The sequence below is a fragment of the Leptodactylus fuscus genome, chromosome 1 (assembly GCF_031893055.1).
Source record: "Leptodactylus fuscus isolate aLepFus1 chromosome 1, aLepFus1.hap2, whole genome shotgun sequence".
Taxonomy (NCBI): domain Eukaryota; kingdom Metazoa; phylum Chordata; class Amphibia; order Anura; family Leptodactylidae; genus Leptodactylus; species Leptodactylus fuscus.
The window spans coordinates 350726451-350740964 of NC_134265.1; the positions used below are offsets into that span (position 1 = coordinate 350726451).

Below are 14514 nucleotides of genomic sequence, written 5' to 3' on the forward strand. Positions count from 1 at the left end.
CGCTCACTATTCTGCTGGTACAGTCACTGTGTACATACATTACATTACTTATCCTGTATTATACTCCATAGCTGCACTCACTATTCTGCTGGTACAGTCACTGTGTACATGCATTACATTACTTATCCTGTATTATACTCCAGAGCTGTGCTCACTATTCTGCTGGTACAGTCACTGTGTACATACATTACATTACTTATCCTGTACTGATCCTGAGTTACATCCTGTATTATACTCCAGAGCTGCACTCACTATTCTGCTGGTACAGTCACTGTGTACATACATTACATTACTTATCCTGTATTATACTCCAGAGCTGCGCTCACTATTCTGCTGGTGCAGTCACTGTGTACATACATTACATTACTTATACTGTACTGATCCTGAGTTACATCCTGTATTATACTCCAGAGCTGCGCTCACTATTCTGCTGGTACAGTCACTGTGTACATACATTACATTACTTATCCTGTATTATACTCCAGAGCTGCACTCACTATTCTGCTGGTACAGTCACTGTGTACATACATTACATTACTTATCCTGTACTGAGCCTGAGTTATATCCTGTATTATACTCCAGAGCTGTGCTCACTATTCTGCTGGTACAGTCACTGTGTACATACATTACATTACTTATCCTGTATTATACTCCAGAGCTGCGCTCACTATTCTACTGGTGCAGTCACTGTGTACATACATTACATTACTTATCCTGTACTGATCCTGAGTTACATCCTGTATTATACTCCAGAGCTGCACTCACTATTCTGCTGGTAGTCACTGTGTACATACATTACATTACTTATCCTGTACTGATCCTGAGTTACATCCTGTATTATACTCCAGAGCTGCGCTCACTATTCTGCTGGTGCAGCCACTGTGTACATACATTACATTACTTATCCTGTATTATACTCCAGAGCTGCACTCACTATTCTGCTGGTACAGTCACTGTGTACATGCATTACATTACTTATCCTGTATTATACTCCAGAGCTGTGCTCACTATTCTGCTGGTACAGTCACTGTGTACATACATTACATTACTTATCCTGTACTGATCCTGAGTTACATCCTGTATTATACTCCAGAGCTGCACTCACTATTCTGCTGGTACAGTCACTGTGTACATACATTACATTACTTATCCTGTACTGATCCTGAGTTACATCCTGTATTATACTCCAGAGCTGCGCTCACTATTCTGCTGGTACAGTCACTGTGTACATACATTACATTACTTATCCTGTATTATACTCCAGAGCTGCACTGACTATTCTGCTGGTACAGTCACTGTGTACATACATTACATTACTTATCCTGTACTGAGCCTGAGTTATATCCTGTATTATACTCCAGAGCTGCACTCACTATTCTGCTGGTACAGTCACTGTGTACATACATTACATTACTTATCCTGTACTGAGCCTGAGTTATATCCTGTATTATACTCCAGAGCTGTGCTCACTATTCTGCTGGTACAGTCACTGTGTACATACATTACATTACTTATCCTGTATTATACTCCAGAGCTGCACTCACTATTCTGCTGCTTTTTGTGAATATGATATTGATGTTCTACTTTTAGAACTGGTCATCGATATCAGATTAGTGAGGTTCCAATACTCAGCACCTTTGACAATCAGCTGTTTCTATAGGTTGGGGTGTTTAGACGAGCTTATCAATTATAGTGCCATACATTGCATAGAGGTAACGCTCGGTATTGCATCTCAATCCCATTTACTTGAATGGGATTGACCTGCAAAAATGCCATGTGACCAATGAACATGCTGTCATTGCAAGTGCTGCTTAACCTGAAGGTGCCAGTTGTTGGATTCTCTCCAATAAAATATTGACAACCTATCCTAAGCAAATGTCAAGAATATCATAGACCTGGAAAACCCAGTTAAAGCATGACTTGTCTCTATAGGCTGTACTTGGTATTACAGCATTCAAAAGAACAAGGATAAACTGTAATACCAGGCAGCCAGGATGGCCCTGTGTCTGAAGGAAAGCAGTCAGGATGGCAAAGTCTCTGAAAGAAAGCTATCGGGATGGCACTGTCTATGATAGTAAGAAGTTAAAATGGTGCTGTCTTTGAAACAAAGTAATCAGGATAGTCCTGTCTCTGAAATAAAAGCAGTCACGATGGAACTGTGTCTGGAAGGAAGCAGTCTCAATAGCCCTGTCTCTTAAATAAAGCAATCAAGATGACATTTTCTCTGGAAGAAATCAGTCAGGTCAGGATGGCGCTGTCTCTAAAAGAAAGCAGTCAGTATGAGAATGTCTCTGAAGGAAAGCAGTCAGGATGGAGCTTTCTCTGAAGGAAAGCAGTCAGGATGGAGCTTTCTTTGAAGGAAAGCAGTCAGGATGGCACTGTCTCTGAAAGAAAGCAGTCAGGATGGAGCTGTCTCTGAAGGAAAGCAGTCAGGATGGAGCTTTCTTTGAAGGAAAGCAGTCAGGATGGAGCTGTCTCTGATAGAAAGCAGTCAAGATGGAGCTGTCTCTGAAGGAAAGCAGTCAAGATGGCGCTGTCTCTGAAGGAAAGCATTCAGGATGGAGCTGTATCTGAAGGAAAGCAGTCAGGATGGTGCTGTCTCTGAAAGAAAGCAGTCATGATGGAGCTTTCTTTGAAGGAAAGCAGTCAGGATGGAGCTGTCTCTGAAGGAAAGCAGTCAGGATGGAGCTGTGTCTGAAAGAAAGCAGTCAGGATGGAGCTGTCTCTGAAGGAAAGCAGGCAGGATGGAGCTGACTCTGAAGGAAAGCAGTCAGGATGGAGCAGTCTCTGAAAGAAAGCAGTCAGGATGGAGCAGTCTCTGAAGGAAAGGAGTCAGGATGGAGCTGTCTCTGAAAGAAAGCAGTCAGGATGGAGCTGTCTCTGAAGGAAAGGAGTCAGGATGCAGCTGTCTCTGAAAGAAAGCAGTCAGGATGGAGCTGTCTCTGAAGGAAAGGAGTCAGGATGGAGCTGTCTCTGAAAGAAAGCAGTCAGGATGGAGCTGTCTCTGAAAGAAAGCAGTCAGGATGGAAATGTCTCTGAAGGAAAGCAGTCAGGATAGAGCTGTCTCTGAAGGAATGCAGTCAGGATGGAGCTGTCTCTGAAAGAAAGCAGTCAAGATGGAGCTGTCTCTGAAGGAAAGCAGTCAAGATGGCACTGTCTCTGAAGGAAAGCATTCAGGATGGAGCTGTATCTGAAGGAAAGAAGTCAGGATGGAGCTGTCTCTGAAAGAAAGCAGTCAGGATGGAGCTGTCTCTGAAGGAAAGGCGTCAGGATGGAGCTGTCTCTGAAAGAAAGCAGTCAGGATGGAGCTGTCTCTGAAAGAAAGCAGTCAGGATGGAAATGTCTCTGAAGGAAAGCAGTCAGGATAGAGCTGTCTCTGAAGGAATGCAGTCAGGATGGAGCTTTCTTTGAAGGAAAGCAATCAGGATGGAGCTGTCTCTGAAAAAAGCAGTCAGGATGGAGCTGTCTCTGAAAGAAAGCAGTCAGGATGGAGCTTTATTTGAAGCAAAGCAGTCAGGATGGAGATGTCTCTGATAGAAAGCAGTCAGGATGGAGATGTCTCTGATAGAAAGCAGCCAGGGTGGCACTATCTCTGATAGAAAGCAGTCAGGATGGAACTGTCTCTGATAGAAAGCAGCCAGGGTGGAGATGTCACTGATAGAAAGCAGTCAGGATGAAGGGGCCACACGGTGGCTCAGTGGTTAGCACTGCAGCCTTGCAGCGCTGGAGTCCTGGTGTTCAAATCCCGCCAAGGGCATAAAACCATCTGCAAGGAGTTTGTATGTTCCCCCCGTGTTTGCATGGATTTCCATCCCATAGTCCGAAAAAGACATAATGATAGGGAAAAATGTACATTGTGAGCTCTATGTGGGGCTCACAATCTACATTAAAAAAAAAAAAAAGAAAAGAAAGCAGTCAGGATGGAGATGTCTCTGATAGAAAGCAGCCAGGGTGGCACTGTCTCTGAAAGAAAGCAGTCAGGATGGCACTGTCTCTGAAAGAAAGCAGCCAGGGTGGCACTGTCTCTGATAGAAAGCAGTCAGGATGGCACTGTCTCTGATAGAAAGCAGATAGGAGTACATTATGTGACTTTCACCTTTTCGCTCTTGCGCTGCTCATTTATATACATGGAGTTTTTCTCCGTCTTGTAGCTCTTCTCTTCCCCCGAGTATCGGTTTGAGTAGCCATTTCTGAAGCTGTCGCTTTGCTTGAGGCTGTTCTGAGTTCTGGTTCCTACGCTCTTCATCGCAAACTCTTGTTCATTGGCAACTCCACTGCCCACACTACCCATAGTGCCCTGGGAGGGAGAGTCTGAAGACCTGCTGGCGAAAGAGTGGAAGGACTCTTGGCTCTGGTAGGCTGTGTCACTCAGGACAGTTCTTGACTCTAATTTTGCCATGGCAGCAGAGAGGAGGGTGTGTGATGACACTCAACGGCACTGCAAGAGAACCAAAGCAAGGGTTATCCAAACTGAGTACTGCCCAAAAACATTGCATTACGACTAGTATACAGGGTCGGCATACTATATAAGAGGATGGCCTCTTCTCACGTGCCAATGATGTCATGTTCATCAGTCTCATGTACAACAGGAGTTCAGTCCCATTCAAGTGAATGGGGCTGAGCTCCAATACCAAGCATAGCCACTATACAATGTATGGTATAGTATAGTATACATACTATACCATAGAATACAACCAAATACACATATCAAGACATCTCTTGTACTGATACTTTGTTATAGCCAGTATTATACTCCAGAGCAGCATTCATAATTCAGCTAGCTGTCACTGAAAACAGACAAAAACTCTTCTAATCATACGCCTGTATTACACAGTAAGGGGCCATTCACACGGAATAACGCCGGGCGTGTATCACAGCCGTACACGCCGGCGTTACGGCAGACTGCCGAACACTTCCCATTCACTTCAATGGGAGCGCTCGTAAACGCCGCTGTTACGAGCGCTCCCATTGAAGTGAATGGGAAGTGTTCGGCAGTCTGCCGTAACGCCGCCGTGTACGGCTGTGATACACGCCCGGCGTTACTCCGTGTGAATGGCCCCTTAATACTGAGCTCTTATAACGCAGTAAGGTGAGGCTATTTTTCTACAGCCCCTTCCACTTTTTAGAAAGCTAAGCAAGTGAAGGCGCCTTACGTGACGTGAATGCTGATAGATTTCTACTTTGAAACTGGCAGAATTGTGATTACGGCTCTGGAGCATAATATAGAATTCAAATCGGGATTAATACATGATAGTTAATGGAAGTTAGTTTTGTAGATTCATGTACACTACACCACCAAATACAACTTACTGCACCCTTCAATAGGCACAGTTCAAATTTATTCTCTAGCCCCAACCATTCCTGAGCAATTGGTGCTGTTAATTTCAGCACTGAATAAGCTAATTACTGTCAGGGGGGTGGTCCCGTGTTGGATCAGCCCTCCCACTTGACAATCGAGATCCTAATTAACATGCTGAGTGCTAAAACTAATAGCACTGATTGCTCAAGAATGGTAAGAGCTAGAGAAAAAAACCCAACTACTCCAGAATCAGTGGAGGGACACCAATTGAAGGGCGCAACGAATTGGAGCTGGTGGAGTTGGTGAATGGTCTTCCTGATCCTTCCTGGATCCATGAGAGTATAAGTTGAGTAGGGTAGGGGATGCTGAGCTTAGCTATAGTCAAATCTGTATTTTTAGGTATGGAGTAGAGGTGTCCTTCAATCTCACTGTATATTCTGCGGTGACTGAACAGACCGTGAACTGTTTCCAGTTTTGTTCGGTTGAACATGAAGATGAATAGTTGGCTATGTCCTCTGCTACAACATTGCCCGGGGTCTCGTAACCGGAAACTAATTGCAGTTTCAGATACTAAACATTAACAGGTGTTAGACTCAATGAGAATCTAACAGAATAAAGTCAAGGTGGCGCTATCCTTGACTACAAAACATGTTCCCTGGTAGTCACAGGGTGCGGTCACATACATCCATATGGCTATAGGCCCAGTCTGCACTTCTATGTGGCTGCAATTTTAATATAGAGGAATATGGATGAAAATTTGCTATGCAAATTAAGCTCAGGGAGCACAGGAGGCGTTCCCCTGTGCTCTGAGCACACCCGCGTCATCACCTCTCACTGCCCCTTAGTCCATTCTCTTCACGCCTCCCAGCAACTTATCCTGGTCTTCTGCTTTGCGTACGCATCTGACGCGGTTGAAATCCTGCACATGCGCAGTCAACACTGCCACTTCAGGTTTGGGCAGAGTCGACTGCGCATACGCCGTCCGCCATTTTACAGTGGTCTGTTATACGTGTAACAGACTCCCTTTAAATATGAATGACGGCTCAAAACAAGTATCTTAAAGAGTCATTTCCAATTATAGGGAGTAAGGTCATTTACCCCTCACACTTGTAGTAAACCAGAACAACACAGAAACTATTAAATACTAGGATGTACAAAATACTATAGACATTAAAGGGATTCTACCATTAAAAACTTTTTATTTTGTCGTTGACACATCAGAATAGCCCTAAGAAAGGCTATTCGTCTCCTACCTCTAGATGTCTTCCCCAGGCCACCGTTCGGTGAAATCCCAGTTTCCTTCGGTATGCAAATGAGTTCTCTTGCAGCACTGGGGGCGGGCCACAGCGCTCAAACAGCACTGGGGGCGTCCCCAATGCTGTGAAAGAACTCTCCAGCGCCGGCTCCATTTTCTTCTGGAACGTCCTCTTCATGCGTTTTCTTCTGGCGCAGGCGGTGAAACTTGTAGGCCTCGGGTAAAGCCGACTGCGCATGCCCGCGGTCACAAGAAAAATGGCCGCTTACACAGTAAGGCAGTGGGTAAATTTTATTTTTTCGAAGGAAAGTTTTTTTGACCCCCTTATTTTTGACTGTTCCGACACAGCCAGGTCCCAAACACTTTTCAGCCTGATAACCTCGCGCTCGCTTGCGTTAGATCTGCCATTTATAATGTGGATCACGTTTTACATCTCGTTAACAACTTTGCCAGCCTATGAAGTTTGAGCGCCCCCCCGAGTTTCTCGCCTCGGCTGTGAACTTTTGGCTCCCCTCCCTCTACACCTCCCTACGTTGCTCTGGTCTCTGTGCTGTCAGAATCAATTTCTCAGTCGAGAGATTTCCCCAGTTAAGTGTTTTCAGCAATTGCTGCAGATGAAAGCGAGTTGAAGGAAAGGTTACGTGTAATGTTCGCTCCTGTAGAGAGAATTCATAACTCGCCTCTACGTGACACATTTTGTATGAACTTAAAACGCGCAGAGTAACTTGATTACCAAAAACCCAATCTCTGCCAAAGTGACTGCGGTCCTGCGAGATCGGGCAGGTTAAAGATTCATTCCGGAGTTCTCGTAATTACAGATTTTTTTCATATTTTGTAAAGAATATTTAATCCTCTTTGGGTTTCTATAAAGACGAGATGAAAGGTCTACGGAGGATAGAAGAGAAGACTCCAGTATGGAGCTTTCAAAGATTCCGAGAAGCATCAAAGAAACAAGAACGGAAGTGTAAACTTTACTCCCCTTTGTGGCTCATGATGATGAGAACCTTCCCCTTTAATGTTGGTCAAGGTCCCAAGACCCTCAAAAAACAACTGTGGCATGGCTAGTCTGACTTGAAGAGCTGACGTGGACAGCCAGAGTCCACCAAGTTGTAATCGTAACTCCATCGGAGGATAGAAGAGAAGACTCCAGTATGGAGCCTTCAAAAATTCCGAGATGCATCAAAGAAACAAGAACGGAAGTGTTAACTTTACTCACCTTTGTGGCTCATGATAATGAGGTGAGCTCCTTTAATGTTGGTTGAGCCCCTTTAGTGTTGGTCAAGGTCCCATGACCCTAAAAAAACAACTGTGGCATGGCTAGTCTGACTTGAAGAGCTGACGTGGACAGCCAGAGTCCACCAAGTCGTAATCGTAACTCCATCAGAGGATGGAGCCTTCAAAAATTCCGAGATGCATCAAAGAAACAAGAACGGAAGTGTAAACTTTACTCACCTTTGTGGCTCATGATGATGAGACCAGCCCATTTAAAGGGATTCTACCATTAAACTACCTTTTTTTCTAATGAACACGTCGGAATAGCCTTAAGAAAGGTTATTCGTCTCCTACCTTTAGACGTGGTCTCCGCCGCGCCGTTCCGTAGAAATACCGGTTAACCGGTATGCAAATGAGCTCTCCGCAGCAATGAGGGCGGGCCCCAGCGCTGAAAGGCCGATGAGCGCATCCCCATTGCTGCCCGAGAGTTCTTTCCTGCGCCACCTCCTTCTTCTGCAGCAACTCCGTCTCTTCTGGCTTCTCTTGCGGGCGGCGGCCATTTTTGGGTAGCCGCTCTTGCAGTTCAATACAGGAGCCGGCCAGCAGCCATTTTTGGGTAGCCGTTCTTGCAGTTCAATACAGGAGCCGACCGGCGGCCATTTTTGGGTAGCCACTCTTGCAGTTCAATACAGGAGCTGGCCGGCGGCCATTTTGGGGTGGCCTCTCTATGCTCCTGTATCGAACTGCAAGAGAAGCCAGAAGAGGCGGAGTTGCTGCAGAAGAAGGAGGCGGCGCAGGAAAGAACTCTCGTGCAGCAATGGGGATGCGCTCATCGGCCTTTCAGCGCTGGGGCCGCCCTCATTGCTGCAGAGAGCTCATTTGCATACCGGTTAAAACCGGTATTTCTACGGAACGGTGCGGCAGAGACCACGTCTAAAGGTAGGAGACGAATAGCCTTTCTTAAGGCTATTCCGACGTGTTCATTAGAAAAAAAGGTAGTTTAATGGTAGAATCCCTTTAATGTTGGTCAAGGTCCCAAGACCCTCAAAAAACAACTGTGTGTCTGACTTGAAGAGCTGACGTGGACACCCAGAGTCCACCAAGTCGTAATCGTAATTCCAATGAAGGATAGAAGAGAAGACTCCAGTATGGAGCCTTCAAAAATTCCGAGATGCATCAAAGAAACAAGAACGGGAGTGTAAACTTTACTCACGTTTGTGGCACATGTTAGCCACAGCTACAGCTACAGCGTTGGTGGAAAGCCACCAACATGTGACTCCCTACGATAAATGTTCTTGTACTTGAGTAGACACCAACTTTTGGGCCCCGTAGCTTATGTCCTACAGCTATAATTTTGCCCAAGCTGGCAAATGAAGAGGGTTCCCAAGTTGAGCATCCCCCTCTATAAAGCCAGTGACACCTAATACAACATGTGTATGGGAATTGTCCGATCCCTTTAAGGTAAAAAAAAATAAACTATACATTTGTTAGAAATCATGGGTCGACAAAAAAGTGTAAAAAAAACTGATGAGTATTTTGCATCAAAAATTGTTGGGACTTTAAATATGGTGCCCACTCAGAAGCGGAGATCCAGGGGCAAGGCCTGTGATCAGAATCCTCTATGAATCCGGACAATAACCCTTCAGACGCCTAGGTCAAATGTGACCAAGGCAACTGCGTGGGTGATTTTTTTTTTTCAATGTTTTGGATTTTTGTAAATGTTTTAAGACATAACAAAAACTATATAACTCTGGTATCGCCATGATCGGTGGCATAACTACTGGGCCCGGTGACAGCCGCTATGGCTGCATCTTTTTTTTTTAGGTCGTTACTGGCCGGTAGCAGCCGGTAACGAGCCCCATTTACTTACCTCTGCATTCAGGCTTTGGGCCTACTAGTGTGATGTCCCTGATGTCACATGACTGGGGCCTGCGTCCATAATACTGTGTGCAGGGGCCTCTATGGGCATAATTGTGTGTGGGGGGATGTCAGTCGGTCAGGGTCTTTGGCGTCGGTCAGGGGGGCCCCACCATTCCTAGTCACGCCACTGGCCATGACTGTACCGATCTGAACATTGTCCAAAAACAAAACCCATAAGAAAATGGTGCAAATGTATTTTTTATTTCATTCCATCGAATTCTGATTTTTTTTTTCAGCTTGTGTGTACATTATACGGAATATTAAATGGTGCCATTGTGAAGTACAATTTCGTATGGTTATAATAGTATGAAGCTTTCACGCCACGGGAACGCCGTAGAAAATATTTATACCGCAATGAACAAATTAAAGGGTTTGTCCCATGAAAAGCATCCTATCTATACTGCTAGTTTATGTGGATTTAAGACTTTTCCTAAATATATTGCTTTGTTTGACTGCTATCTTAATTTATTCACTTCATTGTTGACACTGCGTTTCTATGGCCACTGGGCTTAATTGCTCATTTCCCAAGTGAGGTAGCTGCCTGCTCTCAGGGGGGGAGGGAGGGGCTGACAAGTAACGGAGCTCCTCAGATAGAGGAGGGGGGAGGAGAGAGCTCCGGGATTACTGTGCTGTCTATCTTTGGCTTTTCCACTTATCATCCGGTTTAAGGGCTGAGATAAGGAGTCCGTTACCTCTGTATGTAATGCAAGCTGACTCAAATCCAGATCTGCTACATCAGTTTCCACATCAGCTTCATACTGTGGTAATGCATTTACAACCAATCCCTCATTATTGACTGCAAACATAGCAGAGCAAGTGAAACCCCGCCCACCAATGTGCCGACAAATCCAGGAAGTGAAGAGAGCACAGAGCCTTCAGGCTGCAGAACAAGAGTTATGGGAATACCCCTTTAATATATTTTCCTCGCCTCTCCAAAAATAGCAATAAAAAGTGATCACAAAGTCATACATACCCAAAAATTGGTACCAATAAAACTACAACTTGTCCACACATAGCTTCATCAACAAAACTGTAAAAATTTTATAGGCGCCAGAATACGGTGACCCAGGATGTGACAATAACCTTAGGTCTCTCCGGGTCACTTTTTTCCGTCATTGTTAAAAGCACTGCAGAATTTTTTGCGTTTTTCTACAATGAGAAATGAATATTGTGACGTCCGTGGCGAATGTCCTGACTTGACCTCGCACCGTGTATTGATTTCTATGTATGACTGTTCTTTACCACAACACACTCATTGATTTATGGGTCTCAATCATCCAGGAGAGGCAGGACATAGATGTATACAGTGTTGGCCAAAAGTATTGACACCCCTGCAATTCTGTCAGATAATACTCATGTTCTTCCAGAAAATGATTGCAATCACAAATTCTTTGGTATTATTATCTTCATTTAATTTGTCTTCGATGGAAAACCACAAAAAGAATTGTCAAAAAGCCAAATTGGATATAATTCCACAGCAAACATAAAAAAGGGGGTGGACAAAAGTATTGGCACTGTTTGAAAAATCATGTGATGTTTCTCTAATTTGTGTAATTAACAGCACCTGTTACTTACCTGAGGCACCTAACAGGTGGTGGCAATAACTAAATCACACTTACAGCCAGTTGAAATGGATTAAAGTTGACTCAACCTCTGTCCTGTGTCCTTGTGTGACCACATTGAGCATGGAGAAAAGAAAGAAGACCAAAGTACTGTCTGAGGACTTGAGAAGCAAAATTGTGAGGAAGCATGAGCAATCTCAAGGCTACAAGTCCATCTCCAAAGACCTGAATGTTCCTGTGTCTACCGTGTGCAGAGTCATCAAGAAATGTAAAGCCCATGGCACTGTGGCTAACCTCCCTAGATGTGGACGGAAAAGAAAAATTGCCGAGAGATTTCAACGCAAGATTGTGCGGATGGGGGATAAAGAACCTCGACTAACATCCAAACAAGTCCAAGCTGCCCTGCAGTCCGAGGGTACAACAGTGTCACCCCGTACTATCCAGTGTCAGCGTCTGAATGAGAGGGGACTGTATGGTAGGAGACCCAGGAAGACCCCACTTCTTACCCACAGACAGAAGCCAGGCTGGAGTTTGCCAAAACTTACCTGAGAAAGCCAAAACCGTTCTGGAAGAATGTTCTCTGGTCAGATAAGACAAAAGTAGGAAAAGGCATCAACATAGAGATTACAGGGAAAAAAGAGGCCTTCAAAGAAAAGAAGACGCCCCCTACAGTCAGACATGGCGGAGGTCCCTGATGGTTTGGGGTTGCTTTGCTGCCTCTGGCACTGGACTGCTTGACCGTGTGCATGGCATTATGAAGTCTGAAGACGACCAACACATTGTGCAGCATCATGTAGGGCCCAGTGTGAGAAAGCTAGGTCTCCCTCAGAGGTCAGGGGTCTTCCAGCAGGACAATGACCCAAAACACACTTCAGGTCAGCACTAGAGAATGGTGGTGAGAGAAAGCCCTGGAGACTTGTAAAGTGGCAGCAATGAGTCCAGGCCTGAATCAATGTTTTTTCATTGCAAGCAAAATAAATTAAGATAATACCAAAGAGTTTGTGCGTGTAATCATTATCTGGAAGACACTGAGTATTATCTGACAGAATTGCAGGGGGGCCAATACTTTTGGCCAACAGTGTAGAAGACGACCTCCTGGAGAAAAGAACACGCCACTGGAAGGTAACGCTATGATGGCGGCTCCGGCTGCAGGTACATGGCTGTATCTCTAGCCTGACTCCCAACAACTGGCATTGTACTGTCCAGTGGTTCTCAGCCGGTCTCTCTGGGCTGGTTGTTATCCTGGCACCCCTTATGTCTTCCTGTCTCACAGGCCTCTCCTGGCATTCGCTATCCCTGTGGGTGACACGGCCATGTGCCATGAAACTTTTTGTCTTGAATTTTTGGAAACATAGTGAGGAAAGGGGGGGGGGGGGTTGGGGAAGGTAGAATTTTTTTTTACTTACTGTATATTGTACTCACCCTCAGGTATATCATGCCTTATACTCTAGTTACATGTAGAGCTGCAGCTCACACTCTATTTATTCATATCCTTAGACCCCTGTTGTCTCTTGTATCCTACTTCAATGTCTAACAGCTGGAGATGTACCCCCACAAAAATGTGCAAAAGGGCAAATTCCCACCGCTGAGCATGGCAGACTAACCAGACTACCTGTCGCCATGTGTTGGTATTTTGCTGTACTGTCAATAGGGAGGTTCCTCATACAGGCGGATACACATGTGATTGTGACACTGGCCAGCAGTGAGCAGGTAAATCCCATTATGTGCGGGGTTCTTTCATCTGTGTTTGTCTATGATGAGGCCAGACGGGTAGTTAATGATTAACCGCCATATAGTACTGACCGCACAGGGGGAACAACACGTTCTGCTACAGGATTATGTAATATCTCAATGGTAAGTCCCATCAAATTCACAGAAAGTTCTAGCAATAACACCCCAAGAGAGCGGAGACAAAAGCAAGAAGTGCGATAGACGTGAACTTGTCATACAGATTATACATATATGTACACAAAACCCATGCACACGGGTAATATACACACATACACAATATTACACAGATATTATATATACACACTAATAAAGCCCATTCATACAGATATGTTACACAGATACAGTATACAATACACACATACAAGGTGAGATGTGGGATACACATACAGATAACATACACACATTATACATACATACAGTACATCACCCCAGTCTCCCGGCCTCCAGTACATCACCCCAGTCTCCCGGCCTCCAGTACATCACCCCAGTCTCCCGGCCTCCAGTACATCACCCCAGTCTCCCGGCCCCCAGTACATTACCCCAGTCTCCCGGCCCCCAGTGCATTACCCCAGTCTCCTGGCCCCCAGTACCTTACCTTAGTCCCTTGGCCCCCAGTACATTACCCCAGTCTCCCGGCCCCCAGTGCATTACCCCAGTCTCCTGGCCCCCAGTACCTTACCTTAGTCCCTTGGCCCCCAGTACATTACCCCAGTCTCCCGGCCCCCAGTACATTACCCCAGTCTCCCGGCCCCCAGTACCTTACCCCAGTCTCCCGGCCCCCACTGCATTACCCCAGTCTCCTGGCCCCCAGTACCTTCCCTTAGTCCCTTGGCCCCCAGTACATTACCCCAGTCTCTTGGCCCCGGATACATTTTTTTTTCTCTTTAATGTAAATCATGAGCCCCACATAGAGCTCACAATGTACATTTTTCCCCTATCAGTATGTCTTTGGAATATGAGATGGAAATCTACGCAAACACGGGGAGAACATGCAAACTCCTTGCAGATGGTTTTATGCCCTTGGCGGAATTTGAACACCAGGACTCCAGTGCTGCAGTGCTAACCACTGAGCCACCGTGTGGCCCCTCTGTCCCCGGATACATGTCTGCAGTTGTTATCCAGTAATAGTGACACCATACCCTATGGATCTAATCCTACACTGGAGGATAAGTGCGGTGTGTGAGCTCTCACCTGCTGTGTGTATGTGCGGCCTCGGCTCCCTCTACCCCATGTCTGCAGCCAGCCCTGGCCACTACTGTATACTGCAGAGACATATAACACAACCTTCGCCCTCTACGACTAATAATATACTCCTGTGTTTACCCTGCGCAGGTAACGTGGTAACAAGAGCAGGTGAGTAAACCTGCCGGGTACGAGTGTGTATAACCGTACAGGAGCCGCGTACACACACAGATCTCTGCACCGCTATACATTACATAACTCATCTGTTAGTATTTTGCTCTATTTAGGACTATCCCCTACTACAAAGGGTTAATTTACATTTTTTACATCTCCCCCACCGTCTTCATAATACT

The 14514-nt window shown here is 45.4% G+C and overlaps 1 protein-coding gene across 3 annotated transcripts in view; it reads right to left on the reverse strand.

Moving 5' to 3' along the window:
• The window catches only part of LZTS3 (leucine zipper tumor suppressor family member 3), a 94253-nt gene that overhangs the window by 6006 nt on the left and 73733 nt on the right, over positions 1-14514 (reverse strand). For all 3 annotated transcript variants that reach the window (XM_075261764.1, XM_075261763.1, XM_075261765.1), the window contains exon 2: positions 4097-4438. In XM_075261764.1, coding sequence (XP_075117865.1) covers positions 4097-4399 — 303 coding nt within the window. In that variant the 5' untranslated portion in view covers positions 4400-4438. The remainder of the gene's footprint in view (positions 1-4096; positions 4439-14514) is intronic.